This window comes from Sorghum bicolor, chromosome 3 (assembly GCF_000003195.3).
Source record: "Sorghum bicolor cultivar BTx623 chromosome 3, Sorghum_bicolor_NCBIv3, whole genome shotgun sequence".
In the NCBI taxonomy this organism is placed as follows: domain Eukaryota; kingdom Viridiplantae; phylum Streptophyta; class Magnoliopsida; order Poales; family Poaceae; genus Sorghum; species Sorghum bicolor.
Window position 1 is genome coordinate 67,420,283 of NC_012872.2, and position 20,508 is coordinate 67,440,790.

General features: G+C 41.2%; 2 protein-coding genes and 1 non-coding gene across 3 annotated transcripts; 1 reads left to right on the forward strand and 2 right to left on the reverse strand.

The window, feature by feature from the left end:
• Positions 1,146 to 1,219, reverse strand: TRNAV-CAC. The gene has a single exon. It is a non-coding gene; the product is annotated as a tRNA-Val (tRNA).
• LOC110433516 (delta-1-pyrroline-5-carboxylate synthase 2) lies at positions 7,126 to 14,157 on the forward strand. The gene is made up of 21 exons (XM_021455806.1): positions 7,126 to 7,578; positions 8,273 to 8,344; positions 8,683 to 8,786; positions 8,860 to 8,962; positions 9,049 to 9,210; positions 9,327 to 9,604; positions 10,134 to 10,284; positions 10,363 to 10,527; positions 10,612 to 10,689; positions 10,821 to 10,910; positions 10,993 to 11,079; positions 11,163 to 11,249; positions 11,321 to 11,417; positions 11,535 to 11,638; positions 12,145 to 12,220; positions 12,348 to 12,498; positions 12,572 to 12,640; positions 12,778 to 12,844; positions 13,397 to 13,467; positions 13,634 to 13,713; positions 13,793 to 14,157. The coding sequence occupies exons 1-20, from the start codon at positions 7,480 to 7,482 to the stop codon at positions 13,710 to 13,712; spliced, it is 2,190 nt and encodes a 729-aa protein (XP_021311481.1). The 5' UTR covers positions 7,126 to 7,479; the 3' UTR covers position 13,713; positions 13,793 to 14,157.
• Positions 17,650 to 20,508, reverse strand: LOC8058905 (pentatricopeptide repeat-containing protein At3g46790, chloroplastic). The gene has a single exon (XM_002458716.2). It carries the CDS (start codon positions 20,233 to 20,235, stop codon positions 17,947 to 17,949), a length of 2,289 nt encoding a protein of 762 aa, XP_002458761.2. The 5' UTR covers positions 20,236 to 20,508; the 3' UTR covers positions 17,650 to 17,946.

The following is a 20,508-nucleotide window of genomic DNA, read 5'->3' on the forward strand; positions in this document are numbered from 1 at the left end:
TGCCAAAATTGTAGTTTTTTTGGAGTTTTATAAACTCCACTCTAGAACTTTTTTTCATAAACATTGTTTTGCACTACTATAGTTTACTGTGGTTTCTAAATACTATTCTCTCCATCCACAAAAGAATACAATTGTGGCTATTTTTTAGGAGTCAAAAAGTCTGAATTTTGACTAAATTTTAAAAATATATAAACATTAATGATACAAAATAAGTATCATTAGATTAGTTATAGAATACATTGTCATAATAAATTTATTTGAAGGTATATTATTGTAAAATTGGTTAAACTTGAGCTAAATTAATCGATACAGATATCATAATTTTATTTTTTTATGCAGGAAGGGAATACGACATTTAAAAGGCCTAAATAGCAAATGCTTAAACTGCTTTAGCTTAGACGGCACAAATACTCTAGGATTTGTTGGAGACAGCAAGCACCTTCATGTGTGCAGGATCTCATCAATACCGAATCAAGCACTTTCATGTGTCTATAAACAATCATGTCTAGTTAATACATCCCCTTATTTGCTCGCAAAAGAAATGTTTGCTTAAGCAGGCTTGCCAACCCGAAAAGACTATTGTTGTTATACGCCTTATGCACACAAAGTACTGTTTAAAAAGGTCTTCCAATAATTTGCTTTCTATATACTGATGCTACTAGAAAGCGTGAAAGCGATAGGCTGGTGCTTCTAGATGCCTAGACTGAAACAACAACTGGTTTTTGCCCACCAAATTGATATTTACTACCACAAAAGGCAGTTTCACATTAATTCACAAGGTAGTGTTTATATGGTGACAAACAGAACAAGCAACCCAGTTACACATACATATAGAACAAAATGCCTTGGTAACTGACACTGCGATTTATATCTATATTATTCGCCTTGGCATCAAGATACAGTAAAATATCAACAGAGAGAACAACTGCCAAAAAAAGCGATGTGCTTTTATATTCAAAACAATAGGAAAACAAAACTAATTCAAATTCAGGGAAATGGGAAAAAAACAAATGACACACATACACATCCTGTTTCAGGGAAATGGGAAAAAAAACTAATTCCGTTTCAGGGTTAAAAGGAAACGATAAAAAAAACTAGGAAAAAAAACTAATTCAGTTCCGGATTAAAAGGAAACGAAAAAAAAATGTCTGAGCCCAGGTTCGAACTGGGGACCTTTAGTGTGTGAGACTAACGTGATGACCAACTACACCACCCAGACATTGTGCTGGATCTTTGCCCAAAGTTGTTAAAAGAATGCAATCAGTACGAAATGATTCTCTTGTCCCTAGTTTCTGCTACCGTAGTATCCTCTACCATCAATCAAAATATCAAAGCGCAGATCACGGGTGAATGCGTCGGTCAGTATGAATGGTCCCTGCTACCTCCCAAGATCCACTTGTCGTCACCAGGTACGCGAGGAACCTTTTCCGGTTTCCCGCATTGCCAGGCGGCGCTTGATCCCTTTCGAGTCCCGCGCGAGGCAACATGGTTGTTGGGGCAGCGGGCATGTGCACAAGCACAACGCCTCTGGGCCTCTGACGTCCTGGATTCCACGGTAGAAGACAACAGAAGATGACCTGAGCTGAGGCACCAGACTTTTTCAGGCTGATCGCCCCCATGTGAGTTTAGGAGGCCGCCTTATTTTATCTTGGTTGGTGAGGATGTTCTCTCCATGATTAGTAGTGGACTGCGAAGTAGTTTATCCTGGTATTAATGAATTAGTGATGCCTTGAACGTTTACATGAACTCCAAAAAACATAGTTTTGGCTAATTTCGTTACAGATAGACTATTTATAATACATAGATAGACAAAAATAATTTCACGTTATTTACTAATATCCAAACTTAACATATACAAAATACTACTCCCTTTGTTATAAATTATAAAGTTTTAGCTTTCGTAGATCCGTAGTGTTTATTATGCTCTTATATATACATTATGTCTAGATACATAGTGAATATAATGTAACTAGAAAAGACAAAACATATATGAAAAGAGTGGTATCTAGTATCCTCGTATGAAAGAGAGTGGCATCTAGGCATCTACACCCTCCATCTTAAAAAGAGTGTCATTCTAGGCTACGAATTTGAACAACTCCATCCTAAAAGAAATATCATTCTAACTATGAATCTAGACAACTTTTTGTCCAGATGCTTGTGGACCACTCAAACGTGACCCATCTCACAGATGTCATAAGAGCACTCACAATGCAGACTCTATCATGGAGTCTAAAGTTATTTATTGTCTCGAACAATGTGGACTTGGAGTCTAAATAAGACTTGGAGTCTTAGTTTTTCTACCTCTTTCTTCAATAAATATGGTGCCACATCAGCAAAATACCATAAATAATATGTAATTAATTGTCTTAGACTCTGTGATAGAGTCCTGCATTGTGAGTGCCCTAAGCTCCTCCCAATTGCATACCAACTATATACATGCGTGCAGTGATGGAGCAATTAATTTTACCAATTACCTACTCCGTCCATCTTAAAATAATTACATATCTTCATTTTTGAGGATTTAAACTTATATATTTGACTAACTTTATAAAAATGATATCAACATTTATAACCCAAATAAATTTAATATAAAAATATATGCCATGATTAATCTGCTGATATTTATTATGTGTTATCAATAGAAAAAATATATGCCATGATTAACCCAAGATTTTTTGTTATATATTTGATTATAAACTTAAAAATCTTTTGAGTTCTCGCAAAACGAGATATGAAATTATTTTTTGACGAAACAATTAGGAACCAAGGTCCTTAGAAATGACACTGCAGTTAACAAATAGGGGCATTCATGGTCATATATTTCGTCTCTTGTCTAGTATATCTGATATTTTTTTCAAAATTAAGGGGTATTTTTATTAACTGGTTTATAAAATGGTGGACTTGAGAAAAATTAAGCACCACTTATTTGTCATTGGAGCTAGAGAGTAGTTTGCCGAGTGTTGCTCTGCTTACATAATAGCTTGTCTTTCTTTCCTTTTCTTTTCCTCCCTATATATTTGCATAGATTATTATGACATCTTTAATCCTTGTCAAATACACACAAAAATAGATTTCTAGCAAGTTTAGGATAGATTAAAATGATAGAGAAAATAACATACTACCCTTCATTAACTGAAGTAGTTGCATATTGATCAGTTATTGTTCCAATAGCACTAGTTATAACATTTACTACATACATCCAAATGCAGAAAGTCAACATTGGACCGTGAGATAGGAGGGGGTATAGTAAATACGAGACGTCGAGAAAAATAAATGGCTCAGTGGACCATTCAGCCTCTTAGAAATTGATTGTTTGTAGACAAATTCTTGAACTAGGAATCTATTTATTTAGAGACAAACAAAGCACTCTCTCCTTTGTTATGTTTGTCCATCGAGGATATCAAGATTGAAAGTGTAGTTGTTGCAATATTGTCACTCTTTACCTAACTTAGGCGCTTCAAAACAAGATAAATACTGCTAATGGTACCATGTTCTCGGGTACAAATAGTCCTTTTGCATTGATTTTCTATAATTCATAGTTTTGAGCCTATTCATTTGAACTTATATTTATCGAGTTTATCAAACATCCAACAATATTTTTCTCTCATAACAAATCAACAAACAGTATTTTCAATCATGATTTTTTAGCCAAACAAATAGGTTGTTTGATACACATAACCACAAACGAAGTAGGGCCTTGTTTAGTTGCGAAAAGTGAAAAGTTTTCGATACTGTAGCATTTTCGTTTGTTTGTGACAAATATTATCCAATTATGGACTAACTAGGATCAAAAGATTCGTCTCGTGATTTACAGCTAAACTGTGTAATTAGTTTTTATTTTCGTCTATATTTAATGTTTCATGCATGTGCCACAAGATTCGATGTGACGGGGAATCTTGAAAACTTTTTGGTTTTCAGGGTGAACTAAACAAGGCCTAGAAGAAACAACCTTTGATGAAACATTGAAACTCATGCAGGGAGTGCGAACCTTCCATGAAACTCACGAACGTCATCTATAGTAAACTCATATGACGTGTTTTTGTTGGGACTCGGCGCGGCTCAACACACAATCATTAACCATATGACGCGCTTGCCGTGTAGTAGTTGAATTTCTCTTTCGCTACACCTTGACACGTTGTACAAAGGCCATGTACTATCGTCGCGTACTAATATAGTAATATTACAAAGCAGGAGAGTATTGTTCGCGGGACCCGAGTAAATATTTTTTCTATCTACCGTATAAAATAGCTTTCTTTATTGGTGTATATATTATTTCTCTTGTAAAAGAGTTACGATAACTTTCAGCAGTAAAAGTAAACAATATTATTTCTTATAATAAGAGCTACATTTTCCTGTTACATCTCATGAATGATTAAATGAAGCAATGAACAAACATGTTCCTAATCTCTCTCTTCTCTCTTAATCTCATCCCCTCACCATAAGGGAACCATAAAACCTCCAGGCGCCATATTACCGGCCTTAGCTACGAATTAAGGAGCCAAAGTGCTCCTACCTTTGGGCACTAATGCCCTTGACAAAAACATGACATAAATATTACTTAAGGCAAAGCAAATCAGAACAACATAAACGATACCCGAGGGGCTAGCCTGTGGGGCAGGTAGAAAAGAGACTGGAAACTTGGAAATAAAATATTCATTTTCTCTACTCGGTCTGGCCCTCGCGTCGTCTAGGAGAGGCAACACAGGGGCGCCCGCAGCCACCCCATCAACCACCACCTCCGCGTGTGCTTGGTCGGCCGCTGCCGCCCTGACCGTCGATAGTATAGGTGGCTGCAGTGGCCGTCACACCAACCCTTCCTCTTCTCCTTCCTATTCCCTGCGTTCCTCTCCATTCTTCTCCTCAACTCTGTCCTCTTCCCTAGTCTGGCGCGAGCTTTCTTATGAGGTTGGCCAGATCTAGATGGGGGTGGGCAAATCTCTGCACTGCTGGCTGGATTTGCCCGGTTCTCGTGGTTGTCGGTCGGGGGTTCAGCGAGTTTCTTGCGGTGGTGCCATTTCTCATCAGTATGGCCGGTGGCCATTTCTGCGATGTTGGTGGCCAGATCTGCGTGCTTGTGGACTAGAACCGTCCGCCGATGGCCGGATCTAGTAGCTGGCAGCTGGCCGGACTTGCCTCCCCATGTGATGGCTGGGTTCACACTGCTTGGCCAGTGCAGATGGCTGACTGTTTGTTGCAGGGCTGTTTGAGGCCTTGAGCGGCGTTGGTCGATGGTAGAGCTACTTGGTAGGGGTTGGGTCGTTGGTGGGATGGGTGATTGGGGTTTCTTCTGATCTCGCCCCTCTTCTCCCCTTCTGATGCCTTCCCCCTTGCTCAGGTTGGTTTTCGTGGGGGAGCTGGTCGGATCTGCTTCCTACTGCCTAGCTTTGTCACTTCAATGGGAGGGGTGGACTCTCCGATGGGCTTCTCCCAACGATTCTCCTAGTCAACGTTCCTAGGAGCGGCGGGCAGGCGGGGCTGTTGCTGATCCCTTGCTGCATCTTGCCTTCTTGGTGGGCTCGAGGGCCCTAGCTCGACAATGGGTCTAGAATTGCTCATAGTCGTGACTCTAATGGTGGAGCTTCATCAGTGGACTCCTCTCTATATTCCCATCTCTCCATCACCCTCATTGTCCAGTCTCCACCTCAAAGGCTAGATTTGGTGGGTCTGACCAGTGTTTGCTACCCATTTTCTCCATCGTCGTCAATCGCCATCTTTAGGTTGGGTATCCCCTCCCTGACTCTATATTACTCTCTCTCTCTCTCTCTCTCTCTCTCTCTCTCCTTTCCCTTTCTTATTTCCGCCAAACTGACTGCATCTTTGACTAAATTTGGCTCTTGGGTATGGGCAACTAGTGAGTCAGGGGAGGTGTACGCAGGGATATGGATATGGCTCACGTGCTTGCATGGCTGGATGACCTAGAGGATGGGTGTTCCTGAGTGGAGGCCATGGCATATTATGGATTGTTTGGTTCAATGCTTGCCAGACAAGTAGTCATCTAGACTTCAGTCTCAAGCCAAACATCCAAATCAGAGACCAAGGGAGCTCCCTACACCAAGCAACTTTGGCTGGATAGGAACCAAACAAGCCCTACATGCACAGAAGACAAAAGCACATCAACGTGGACGCCTCCAAGCCTTGCCTAGGTAAATCCCGCACGCTCCTAGATCTACATGTTTTTTGTTTGATGAAATATCTATAATTTTTGGGTAAGATATTGATACTATGTTTTACGGTACTATGATGTCTCTCATTGGGAACATGGGTTGGCTAGCCACGTTTGTGATGTCTATTATCGAAGACGCGTAAAAGCATGTCCCTATGTGGGCAAAATTGCTTTTTTTACATGTGTGTGATAAAAAGGTTGAGCCACGTCTCTAACAAGTGAATGAGACAATGACATAGATGAGCTAGCACATGGTGTTTTCTGTTTTTCTTACATGTATTTAGAGAAAAGCACACAAGCCAACTAGTTTTATTTTTATGGCAACAAATCAATCTTGATTAACAAATTTTAGTCACCACAAAAAACTATCTTGAATAGCCTCATGACATCTGTTTATTAAGAGTTCATATCTATTGTCACTCGTTATTTTGGTACGAACTTAGGATCTCTTAGATGTTTCGATCATCGTGTGGGCCTAATCTTTGAAACCACATGCCATTTATCCACAAAATGGCTTCACATCTAATGCGGCGTGTGTAGTTTGGTTGTAAACGTGAAACACTAGTGTGTGAAGACCAAATCGACATATATGCAAGCTTCCAATTTCTAAATTTCACGAACAAGCTAATAGAAAAGGGAAAATTCATACAAGTAGCAACACCTTCCATCTTTATCTCATCCCATTCTAATAACTTGTGGTCGTGTGGCACGTTGGAGCACAGATCAGTCGTTCACTCTTGTATGTTTGTGCTAGCCATAGCTAGGTGTTTTGAGACGCGACCTCTGATCGAATGGGCGCGCAACAGGTCACCACAGAGGACGTGTGGCACTTTGGCTTGGCTGGGTAGGATCAGAACTCCTGCGAGGCCGCAACACAACCACCTGCCCTATATCTCCTCCGCTCGGAACTGAGGATATTTTGGGCAAAATGCGCTGCCTAATTCCACTTCCACAGGCCACGCCACACGTGGTGCGGCTCGTATCGTATCGTTGTTATCGTCCCTGACCTAGCGGGGCCGCGCTTAGCGGACGCTGACGGGCCGTCACGGGCCCTTCTCGCCGCAGACGATCCAGGGGCCAGGCGGCGCACGGGGGATCTCGCCACGCCACATATGTGTGGCCCGTGAGGGGGGAAGGGGCGACGCGACGCGGCTCTATAAAACGAAGCCGGATCCCACCAGTATTCCCCCCCGGCACCGTAGCGATTCTCTGTGTTCGCACCAGCCAGCGCCGGCACAGGCAAACGCAACACCGCACCGAGCCGAGCCACTTAGCGAGGGAGCAGCCTCCACCTCCACCTCCACGGCGACGAGAGAATGGGGAGAGGAGGGATCGGAGGCGCGGTGGGCATGGCCATGGAGAACGCCGATTCCGCCCGCGCATTCGTCAAGGACGTCAAGCGAATCATTATCAAGGTGATTGGTCTATCTGTCTCGTTGTTCTCTAGGAGTAGTTTTTTTTTTCTTTTTATCGTCTCGTCCTGCGAGAATGCAGAGATGGTTTTCAGTCCGGTTGCTCTTCGTGCGGCCTATGTTTTCAGTGAGATCTTTGCGAGGAGGTGGGTTGCGAGGGCATAGAATTTGATTTCGATCTGATTGCAACTGTATTTTTTTTTGAAAGTAAAAAATCACTGCTGAATGTCTTTTTGAAAGTAAAAATCGGTGCTGAATGTCTTTCCGTCCAAACTCGGAGCGTTGTTCGCTTTGGGGATCTGCGACCTTAAAGTATTTTCGTTGTGAAGGGGGACCGTTTTTGTGTTTGTCAGGTGCTATTGTTTCAGTATAGTATATATATTTTGCGTCCCTATGTTTGGTGGTGCTGATTGACATCTGATCGTTGAAACTCGGGATGGGAAAACAACTCTAGATGTTCCGGGTTTTTTTTCCCGAGTGGCAGGACACTCGTTGGAATAGGATGTGTATTCAGTTTCAGTTTCAGTTGAATATTGGCAGTACTGTATTTTTTTTAGATTCCTCACTAAACAAAGATGAAGGGATAAAAAATAAGCCGCAACTGCAAGTTTTGTTTGCATCATAAAAAAAATAGTTAGCGAATTTTGTCGTTATGTTTGCTAGCTTCACATTTACTATTTACTATGTCCTGTTACAGGTGGGCACAGCTGTTGTCACTGGGCAGAATGGCCGATTGGCAATGGGCAGGCTCGGTTCTCTCTGTGAACAGGTAAATAAATACATAACGGAGGAAATTTCAAAAAAAAAACCTACAACTATTGTGACATATATTTATACAGAAACATCTTTGTGACCACATAAAAAATGTGGCCCCACATGTCAGCTTCATGGCATGCAACATGGTTCCATGAGGCTGACATGTGGGGCTTCATTGTCATGTTGTCACAAGAGCTTCAGATTTTTGAAACCATGTATGTCAAAGTAGCTGTAGCCTTTTTCTTATACAAATGCCTTGTAGGTTTTAAAATCTAATCTTAATAGCATGTTTTCACCCATGGAGTTTTTTGGTTTCAGTATCATTATTACTTAACTTGCTTCCATATGCAGGTGAAGCAACTGAATTTTCAAGGGTATGAGGTGATTCTGGTAACCTCAGGAGCTGTTGGTGTTGGGAGGCAGAGGCTCCAATACCGTAAGCTTATCCATAGCAGGTACACAAAGTTTGGTTTACATACTCATGACAGTTTGTAAGTGTTTTCTGCCTCAAGTATACCTTGTTTGCAGCTTTGCAGATCTGCAAAATCCTCAGATGAACTTTGATGGAAAGGCCTGTGCTGCTGTGGGTCAAAGTGGCCTGATGGCTATCTATGACACATTATTTAGCCAAGTGAGTCATGCCTGACAAATTTGTATCCTAGTGGTAAAAAGAGTTTGGCGTTACCTGTTTCTAACAGGATGCTTATATGATTGCAGCTTGATGTAACATCATCTCAACTTCTTGTAACGGATCGTGATTTCAAGGATCCAAGTTTTGGGGACCAGCTCCGCGAGACTGTTTTTGCACTATTAAATCTTAAAGTAATACCGTTATTTAATGAGAATGATGCCATCAGTACCCGGAGACAATCAGATGAGGTCTGTTTTATTAATTGTTTCTGTACGGCCATACATCAACCTTCCAATCTAATAACCGTGGGCCCTTAGTCGTGTTCCTACTTACTACTGATTGTAATAATGAATTTAATTTACAGGATTCATCTGGTGTATTCTGGGATAATGACAGTCTAGCAGCTCTGTTGGCAGCCGAACTTAATGCTGATCTTCTTATCATGCTTAGTGATGTGGAGGGACTCTATAGTGGTCCACCAAGCGATCCTCAGTCAAAGATTATCCACACATATGTCAATGAAAAGCATGGGAAGCTAATTAGTTTTGGAGAGAAGTCTAATGTTGGAAGAGGTGGCATGCAAGCTAAAGTGGCTGCTGCTGCTAATGCTGCATCAAAAGGTGTACCTGTTGTCATTGCAAGGTGAGACAACCATTTTTTTAATGTTATTTTAGAATAAAATGGAGAAATATTCATAGCGACTAATTACGCCACACTACTTCCTATAGACCCATTGCAGTAAGAATCCTATTTGGTACCTGATTGTAATTATGGTCTGCCAACTGCAGATACTGTGTTCCTGTCTTTATAATCTGATATAAGCTCACTTAACAGTGTATTTTAAATGTACTTTATTGCAAAGTTGGATTATGTAATGCAAATCTGCATGCTACACCATGATAGTTACCAACTTTGCATTACATAATCCAATGGCTCCCCAACTTTGGTGAGCTTGTATTCCTCGCAACATAATGATTGCTTTGTTGAAGAGATAATCTACCAAACCCTTATTCAATATATAGGATAACTTATGTTTTTTTATGCTTAATTGGTGCCTCAAATCCCTACATAGCCTCCTGATTTATACTACTGTGATACCACAAAATCTAGTAATGTTTACTTCTACATAGAACACTTAGAACCACTTATAACTTTGTTACTCTCTATGAAGTGGATTTGCAACGGATAGCATCATTAAAGTTCTCAAAGGAGAAAAGATTGGTACACTTTTCCACAATGAAGCAAATTTGTGGGAATGTTCCAAGGAAGCTACAGCCCGAGAGATGGCAGTTGCGGCAAGAGACTGTTCGAGACGTCTACAGGTTTTCTTTTCCTTCAAACATGCAACTATTTAAATACCCAATCACCATAACTAATTTATCATGTTGTTACCTAAACAGAAGTTGTCATCAGATGAACGCAAAAAGATTTTGCTAGATATTGCTGATGCTCTGGAAGCAAATGAGGGTGCAATTAGGTCTGAAAATGAAGCCGATGTTGAGGCAGCACAAGGTGCTGGTTATGAAAAGTCGTTGGTTGCTAGGATGACCCTAAAGCCAGGAAAGGTAGTTCTCTGTTTCTCAGAACCTAGTTTTTTCTGTTCATTGTCTTCTTAATTTTATTAATGTTTGATTGATATATATCTGTAGATAACAAACCTTGCAAGATCCATTCGTGCCATTGCTGACATGGAGGACCCTATTTCCCATACATTGAAAAGAACAGAGGTGATTGCTATGGATCTTATTTTGATGTCTCATAGGGGAAAGAGATACATGCTGTGATGTGGTTTACTAAGCTTGTAGATAGTAAGTTCCTGCAGTTCCTAGTTTTAACCAATCAAGGATTCTTTTTGCAGGTTGCTAAAGATCTGGTTTTTGAGAAAGCATATTGCCCATTGGGTGTTCTGCTCATTATTTTTGAGTCTCGTCCTGATGCATTGGTCCAGGTAATCTTTGATTCAGAAGCGAAGTACATATACAATATCTACAAGATCAATAATCATTTGTGGCTGATATATTATTGTACAGATTGCATCTCTGGCAATCCGAAGTGGTAATGGTCTTCTTTTGAAAGGAGGAAAAGAAGCTATGCGATCAAACGCAATATTACACAAGGTAGTATGGAACTAGCTTTCCTGATCTAATAGTATGTAACAATATGTTTCTTTGCTTACATGAGCTGTGTTTTTCCCCTTTAGGTCATAACTGGGGTTATTCCAGATATTGTTGGTAAAAAGCTCATAGGCCATGTGACTAGCAAAGATGAAATTGCTGATTTGCTAGCGGTAAGTATGTAATGTTATTCTTTCAATGGTAATTAAGTGCATAAATAAGTCTAAACTCCAAAACTTTGCAGCTTGATGATGTGATTGATCTTGTCATTCCTAGAGGCAGCAAGAATCTAGTCTCCCAAATCAAAGCAACAACTAAGATTCCAGTTTTAGGTCATGCTGGTAAGCTGTTTTTTTAACCGTTTCAGTAAAAAATATGGTTATGTTAATTCTTAAGTTAGTACATGTGATTCTTTCTGATTTTAGCAGTACTAAATTATGTTTTCCAATTCTGTTTAGATGGTATCTGCCATGTTTATATTGACAAATCAGCCGACATGGATATGGCAAAACGGATAGTATTGGACGCCAAGGTTGATTATCCAGCAGCATGTAATGCAATGGTATATCTCTAATTTAGTAGCTAATTGATGTCACAATACATGTCTCATTTAGGACACTTTGGTGAGCACAAAATCTTCAAAGGCCATGCTCCTTCTAGACTTAAAAATTTATTATTTTCCAATAGTCGCTTTCCTGAGAAAATAGTTTACAGCCTCACTAATATAATCTTTCTTGTTGAGTTGAAACCCTGCCTTTGCTATTACATAGTTGTCTACATTTTGGTCTACTCCTTTTTACAGTTTCCCCCTTTGAAACATATCATAATATTTGATTTTTTATGGCCTTTTCTTATAACATATTTACTAAAGAACATTTTTATTGTTATTTATTGATTTATTGAAACATTTATTTTTTTAAGTTATTTGTATATCTTCAAATGCAGCAAACCATGCAGCCACCTAAATGAACTCTTAAAGTTATGTATGATGAAGTTGAATTATCATGATAATTAATTTAAAGAGTTTTTTTTAGAATTTAATGCAGGTCATGTAATTTCTTTGTGCAGGAAACACTACTTGTTCATAAAGATCTTAACAAGAGTGAGGGCCTTGATGATCTATTAGTGGAACTTGAAAAGGAAGGTCAGAACTCAAAATCTCTTAGTCTTTCATTTGTTTAGTAACTGGTGGATAAAAACTGACTTTTGCACACTAGTGAATACTGAATAGTTACAATTGCTGCATCTTTACTTTGAGTTTCATATTGCAGGAGTAGTTATTTATGGTGGGCCTGTTGCACATGACAAATTGAAAGTACCAAAGGTAGATTCATTTCGCCATGAGTATAGCTCAATGGCATGCACTCTCGAATTTGTTGATGATGTGCAGTCAGCTATCGATCACATAAATCGTTATGGAAGGTAAGGAAGTTTTCTTTTAAGCCTATTATGACTACAATAGGCTACTTTTAACCAAAATTTGGTTTCTTTTCAGTGCACACACAGACTGCATCATCACAACTGATGAAAGTGCTGCGGAGGCTTTTCTGCAGCAAGTCGATAGGTATTGGAACCTTCTTTCCACCATTCTTGTGGTTGAGCTTTGTTATGGAAGTGTTATTTGTTACTGATTTGTTTGATTATACTACTGGTCTATGATGGTTTTGGATCTAATGACATGACATTTTTGTTGAACAACAGTGCTGCTGTGTTTCATAATGCAAGCACAAGGTTTTGTGATGGGACACGCTTTGGGCTAGGTGCAGAGGTACTTCCTTTGGCCATCTGTTTTCTGTACATTTTTTTTATTCTTGTCACTTTATATCATGAACAATTTGGCTTTAGATGTGAAGATCATTTATTTGAATTCCTTGCACTAGCCACCATTAATTTGCTTGAAGTCTTGACGGATGATGGTGTGAATCGTTTATTAAGTTAATATGTTTTGTGCTTAAAGCCTTAGCAATCAAACCAGTGAAGTGTTAGTAGTTTATGTCTATTGAATGTTCAAAATATACCTTTTACTAGAAGAATAGTGAGGTATAAATGAAACTGCTGAGAGAACAATAGTGAGGTCAAATTGAACCTTGGACTGGTGTTACTTGGACTGTTCAGGAAACTACAGCATGTAAATTTACTTGGGTATACATTGTTCTACAGGCAACAATGCCTTCATAGTCATTTTATATTATAATAGATAGATGTCAAATTGGTGTAATCTAAAAGTTTAAGCTGCCCAATACTAAAATGTTTTCAGTTTCGGTATTGACACTTAACTTTAAATACCTTCTTATCGAACCTTTTCGAATGGTTTGCGAAGGTTGGCATAAGTACAGGGCGCATACATGCCCGCGGACCTGTTGGAGTTGATGGACTTCTAACTACTCGCTGGTACATTTTTTATCACTTGAAAATGTGTTCCATGTTTGGTATTTCTCATTTCCTCTTTGTCACCTCATGAAGGATTCCCTCTGCTCTGATTCTTTATTTGTCCGTGGGGAAGATCCCACTTTTGCTATGTTCATGTCATACTTATGATCTTTTTCACCACATGTAGCATTTTACGCGGTAGTGGACAAGTGGTGAATGGTGACAAGGGAGTGGTTTACACCCACAAGGATCTTCCTTTGCAATGAGGCAAGTAATGGTTCACACTTCACACTGTTTGAAAAGAATGCTCTACCATGGTTACTGACTTCTCACGTCTTTGTTGCAGGCAAAGAACCTCTGTTGTAGAACAATTGCTCTCGTAACGAATGGCTGAACTCCCCTTTAAGTACCCTTTTCCTTTTTTCCATGCAACAAAGACAGGTGTCGTAACAAGCAGAAGGAACTGATACTCTCTCTGCGGTGCCTATTTATTAGACAATGATGTATTCAGACCATTTTGGTACGAGGCTTGTAAGCTGTGTTTGTCCTGTTATTGTCGTATAAGCTCTAGAACTTCCGAGACATCTGTATTAGAGGCGTAGTAGCTGGTTGAATGCGATGGTTTTGGATGAAACTCGAATCTGTTCCCGTGCAATTATAATGCATGTGTGATGAGATCCTAAAAATCTGTAATGGTCTGTAATTTTATCTGCTGCTTGGTATTTTCATAAATGTGCAAATGGAAGAAGAAGGAAAAACAATATTATTTCCTTAGAAAAAGATGGCCAATTAATAGAGGGGGATGAAAATTTACTAGAGCATGCAACTGAATTTTACTCAGATCTGTTTGGCCCACCCATTGAATATGTGGTTCAGATGGACCCTTCTATTTGGCAAAATGCACCTAGTGTTTCTGTAAATGAAAATGAGATGTTATGTAAACCTTTTTCTGAAATAGAAATTAAAAATGCTTTGGATCAAATGGAAAAAAAAATAAAGCTGCTGGACCAGACAAAATCCCGATTGAATTCTACCAAAGTTGTTGGAATTTTATCAAGGGTGATATTATACAACTTTTTGATGATTTTTATAATCATAGAGTGGATATTAGTAGAATAAATTATGGTATCATTACTCTGTTACCAAAAATCAAAGAAGCTAATAAGATTCAGCAATTTCGTCCTATTTGTTTGTTAAATTGTTTGTACAAGTTGATCACTAAAACTTTGACTTTAAGACTTGAGCTGGTAGCTGATAGACTAATACATAGCAATCAGACGGCCTTCATGAAAAAAAGAAATATTGTTTCAGGGATCATGTGTTTACATGAAATCATTCATGAAACAAAAAGAAGAAAGGAGATTGGTGTTGTGTTGAAATTAGATTTTGAGAAGGCTTATGACAAGGTTAATTGGAAACTTTTACTTGAATGCTTTGAGAAAAGAGGTTTTGATAACAAGTGGTGTTCCTAGATTAGTCAGGTGGTAACTGGTGGGACTGTGAGTGTGAAAGTGAATAATAAAATTGGTCCCAATATAAAGAGTTTCAAGGGGGTCAGGCAAGGAGATCCGTTATCACCGATTCTTTTTAATTTTGTCGCTGACTGTTTAACCAGGATGGTGCATCAAGCTCAAGAAAATGGTTTAGTGTGTGGTCTCATTAATCATATCATTCCAAATGGGGTGGCAATTTTGCAATATGCTGATGATACTATTATGTTATTAAAACATGACTTGAATGGAGCTATGAATATGAAATTGTTGCTGTACCTGTTTGAAATGCTGGCTGGTTTGAAAATCAATTTTAATAAAAGTGAAGTTTATATGATCAATGATGAAGCAAATTTGGGAGTAAGATATGCTGAGATTTTTAACTGTCAGATGGGTCTGTTTCCTATTAAATACTTGGGGGTGCCAGTTAGCCCGAGTAGATTGAAAGTTATTGATTGGTTACCTTTAATTGAAAAAGGGTGTAAAAGGCTGGATGTTTGGAAAGGAGGGTCACTGTCGATTGCTGGCAGATCAACGCTTATTACAGCAAGTCTGAATAATTCTCCCATGTATCATATGTCGGTTTACCTTCTACCTAAAACTACTGTGAAGAATCTAGATAAAATAAGAAGAAAGTTCTTTTGGCAAGGAGGTGGGACAAAAAAGAAGTATCATCTTGTTAAATGGGAAATCATTTGTAGGAGTAAAAAGAATGGAGGGCTGGGAATTAAAGATTTGAGAAACATGAATATAAGTTTATTATGCAAATGGTGGTGGAAGTTAGAAAAAGAAGATGGGTTATGGCAGCAGATTGTTAAAATAAAATACATGAAACAACAAACAATTCATGATGTGAATCATAGGCTGTATGACTCTCCTATGTGGAATGATTTGCTTAAAGTAAAGAACATTTATTTACAGGGGAGGGGTATATCAGTTGAGAATGGATGCTTAACTAGATTTTGGCTTGATCCCTGGTTATATAACGAACCCATTGCTGTGATTGCTCCTGTCTTGTTCGAGCTGTGTGAAAACAAGAATATAAGTGTAGCACAAGCTGTGGGGGGTGGCCAAATTTCTTTCAGAAGATGGTTATTTGGGGAGTTGAGAGTGGCTTGGGAGAATATTTGGAGAGATGCTACTAATTTCAGGTTAAGTTCTATTGATGATTCTGTTATTTGGACTTTAGGGAAAAGAGGGACTTTTAATGTTAAATCCATATACAATGCTCTGTCTATTTTTTCTAGTGGGATATACTATAAAAAGATTTGGAAGGGAAAAATACCTGAGAAAATTAAGATTTTTCTATGGCTAATTGCTAATGATTCTATTCTGACTAAAGACAATCTAATGAAGAGAAAATGGCAGGGTATCCCATTTGTATTTTTTGTAATAATGTTGAGACCATTTCTCACTTGTTTTTTCAATGCCCTGTTGCTAAAATAATTTGGTCAGTTATAGCTAAGTGTTTGAACGCATCAAATATTCCAACAAATTTTCAACAGTGCTGGTTGTGGTGTGATAAATGGTTCTTTTTTGGTGAGAAGTATCATGCCTGGGGAATAGCTGCCATTTGTTGGGCAATTTGGAAGTGTAGGAATAGAGCTGTTTTTGACAAGAAATTAATCAAAAGTCCTCTTGAGATCATATGTCATGCTTGTGCTTTGATGAAATTTTGGGCAGGATTATTTGCAGAACTGGAACAGGAACAGCTGGTGGAAGGAGCCAATACTTTACTCAGGGTTGCCAAGGAAATCTTAGCTACACAAACCGCAAGACAGGTGAATCAATTGCTGTTACAAGATGATGGAAGATCTGACCATGGTGAAGATGCAAAAACGGAAGACTGAGGAATGTTCTTGTGTTTTCCCGTTTGTAGGTTTTGAGCTAGGGGGGTCCTTTTGGACTTGTTTTAGTCTTGCTGCAAGGTGATCTGGTGAAGATCGTTTAAAACCGGAATAGTTTTTTTGGGGGGTCTTTTGGTAGGCTCCACTAAGACGGCTGGCGATGTTCTTTGTTTGGGTGACTTTCGTTAGCGGTCTAGTTCTGGTTTTTTTCTTCGGTTTCTGGTTATCTGCCTTATCTGTAAAACTATGCTACTTCCTTTGTATTTCCGTTCTTCGTAATGGAAATGGGTAGTTCCCGTGTTGAAAAAAAATCTGCTGCTTGGTAGTACGAGCCTACGAGGTGTTGGTTCGTGTGGGAATTGGATTGGCTAAGGAATCGTCTTGCAAAACGAGGTTGCTGCCCTGGGTGATCTTCGACGCAAAAACTGACATATATAAACATCAGAATTGCATTAAAAAATCACCAGTCAGTAACACAAAATATTACAGAGAATCAGCCCTACGGCCCTACCTAAGTGTAATGATCTGCGCCTTTCAAAACGCAGGGATCAGTGGTTACGCAATGGACAGTAAAAAAAGAACTGTCTAAATTATCTGCACCTTTATATCACAGGCACAGGGCACATACAAAAAAAAAACGGCGATATCCATGCACTGTTGCAGATTTACTTGCAAGCGTGACATGGACGGTGTTATCCAAATCAACAGTGGTCTCATCCTACCCCCTACAGCTTGTCCACGGATCAATGACGGGGGCTTTGCCATTGCCACAACCATCACATGAACAGACACGACCATTCGATAGGGGTGCCTCCAAATTGTCATCGTTTACACTCACGTCTCTTCCCATGTATAAATATGTAATATCAAACAAAATCAACAAAGCAATTAATCATTGATTCTCATTCTTGTCTCGAGTTCGATCTCTTTACATTTAAACATGGGGCATCATCACAAGCGTGTCAAAATTGTTTGTCAGGTATGAGTTCCCACTTTTCTCCAGACTCGGTAATCGATTGAGGCCCCTCCTGAAAAGCTATAACCACGCCTAGTCTAATGAAATATGTTAGGCTGTACATAATGGTTTGAAGGAACAACAGCTCCTACTTCAGTTATCATCCAGTATAATCAGTAAAGGTAACTAAAACGAGTTTGCAGCATCTTCACCAGTAATCCCTGCACGAGCAAACTCCATCCCTGAAGTGGTGAAATCGATTCACGTCCCTCACAACAATCTCCCGATTTGTGAATTTGGAGATGAACTTGGTGACTGAATGACAGTCCTCACAAAGCCTGAGGTTCTTTGTGATCCTGATAACCTCTCCACTGCCCGTGTTGATAAGCCCGAAAGCAACAGCCAACTTCTCACTGTGGCCAAGCAAAATCCTCTCCTTCTCCTCTTCTTCAATATCATACAGAACTGATCCTGTGTCAGGGACATAGCCCTCGTTTTTCATCTGTGTCACAAACTCACCAATCAATGCTTGCAGCTCCTCCACCTGTGGGTTCTTGTCAACTGAAGCAAATGAGTACAGCTTCTTCTTCACCTCTATCCAGCTACAGCCTGGCACCTTCTCCAGTGCATGCTCCTCAAGTAACTCCTTTAGTACATCAACTTGGTTCTGCAACTTAGCTCGGGCATAAATATCTGCCAGGAGAACATAGTTTCCAGCATTTCGGGGCTCAAGATCAAAGAGATGAGAGCATGCCATCTCAGCATACTCAACATGGCCATGAATTCTGCAAGCTCCAAGAAGTGAGCCCCAAACTTGAGGGCTTGGTTGAATGCGCATGCTCTGTATCAGCTCCACAGCTTCATCCAGACGCCCAGCACGACCAAGAAGGTCAACCATGCAAGCATAGTGCTCAGCACGAGGTGTGACATTGTACTCCACCATTGATTCAAATAGCTTCTTTCCCTGCTCCACAAGTCCAGCATGGCTACAAGCCCCAAGTACGCTGATAAATGTGATGATACTTGGCGAAATGCCTTCCTGAATCATCTCTTCAAACACCTGGATTGACTCGGAACCAAAGCCATGCATTCCATATCCAGATATAAGTGAATTCCATGACACAACATTCCTTCTGCGTCCTATCCAATTGAAGATGTAGCGCCCAATCTCAAGGCACCCACATTTCATGTACATTGCCATCAGTGCATTCAGCACTGAGACAAGTGAGTCAAAACCCCTCCGAAGGATATATGCATGAAGTACTTTGCCCTGACCGAGTGCATTTACCCCAGCACAGGCATGCAAGACGCTAACAATTGTGATCGAGTTTGGTACCAGGTCTGCATCAGAAGCCATCATCTCCTGAAAGATCTGAATCGCATCACCAGGACGCTCATTCTTGGCATAGCACCCAATCATGGCACTCCATGACACAAGATTCCTATCAGGCATTGAAGCGAACACACGCTCAGCATAGCTGACCATCCCAAGCTTCGCGTAGCAATCAATAAGAGTGGTGGCAACATGCGTGTGTGATCCATAGCCGCGACGGATGGCATGAGCGTGCATCTCCCGTACCCGGGCAGAGGCCGGCACGTGCGATGCTGACGCTGCAATGCAGGCCTTAAGACCATGCGCGTAGCTGTAGCTGTCGACGGGGACACCGACCCGGCCCATGTCAGAAAGGCACGCGAGAGCCTCCTCTCCATGGTCGGCGAGCGCGAGCGCCTTGAGCATCGCGTTCCACACGAAGATGTTCTTCACAGGCGCCTCGTCGAACACCTGGCGCGCGGCCGGGAGCGCTCTGAGCGCAGCATAGGCGTCGATGAGGCGGGTCGACAGGAAGGGGTCCGAGCGGAACACCGGGTCCGCCTCGAGCCTGCGGTGCACGGCCGCGGCGAGCGCGGTGTCCCCCGCCCGCGCGGCCGCGAGCAGGAGCGACTCGTAGGTGCGCTGCGTTGGCGCGGGAAGCCCCTGCAAGAGCGCCGCGGCCCGGGCGAGGCGCCCGTGGGCGCAGAGCGTTTGTATGAGGTGGTCCTCGTTCTCCGGCGAAGCGCCCGACGACGCCGGCGCGAGCGACGCGAGGCACCTTAGGCGGGTCAGCCTCGGTCGCCTGGGCCCGAACGGGCGGTGGGGGAGGTGGAGGAGGGAGGTGTGCGGGGAGGCAGTGGCGGACATGGGGATGGGGGCGGCGCGGGGGCGAACGCGGAGGCGGAGGCGGCGGAAGGCGAGGAGGGGCGTCGCCGTGAGGCGGCGCGGGAGAGGGAGATATTTCGGTTGGGTTGGGTTGGGTTGGGTCGGACGTCGGAGCTCGGACGGCAGCTGGAAGGTTGGAAAAGTGGAAAGCAGCGGCGAGGCGGGACTGAATGGGCAGCGCCGCGCGGAGACGGAGAAGATTGCGGATTTTTTGCGGGATTTTGGGTGGCTTGGCAGAGTTGCAGGCCCGTTTTCTGGAGCGGCCTGGCGTCTTGGTTGGGCTTGTGAGTGGGCCAACATAGGTTGCCCATTTTGCAGTTGTAGATGGACAGCCCAAAACGATACTGCTTTTCTTTAGATTGAAACTACCAATGCATCCCAACCAGCAGAAAGAAAGAGACATTGAGACCAAAAAAAAAAACAGTATAATGCAAGGTGGTTATATGCTTAAGGACTAAGGAGAGAGAATGTTGTCATGTCACTAAACATTAGTATAGAAATTAGTCTCTGCAATGCCAAGATGTGCTTAAATCGTCTCAACCACCTTACTAACATAGATTAAGTATATCGGTA

Excerpts from the sequence above, each read along its gene's own strand:
- LOC110433516 (XM_021455806.1), top strand. The coding sequence starts at position 7,480 with ATGGGGAGAGGAGGGATCGGAGGCGCGGTGGGCATGGCCATGGAGAAC. Across the intron at positions 9,605-10,133 it reads GTACCTGTTGTCATTGCAAG|TGGATTTGCAACGGATAGCA; the intron begins GTGAGACAACCA and ends CTCTCTATGAAG. Across the intron at positions 12,221-12,347 it reads AGTGGAACTTGAAAAGGAAG|GAGTAGTTATTTATGGTGGG; the intron begins GTCAGAACTCAA and ends TTCATATTGCAG.
- LOC8058905 (XM_002458716.2), bottom strand. The coding sequence starts at position 20,235 with ATGTTGGCCCACTCACAAGCCCAACCAAGACGCCAGGCCGCTCCAGAA.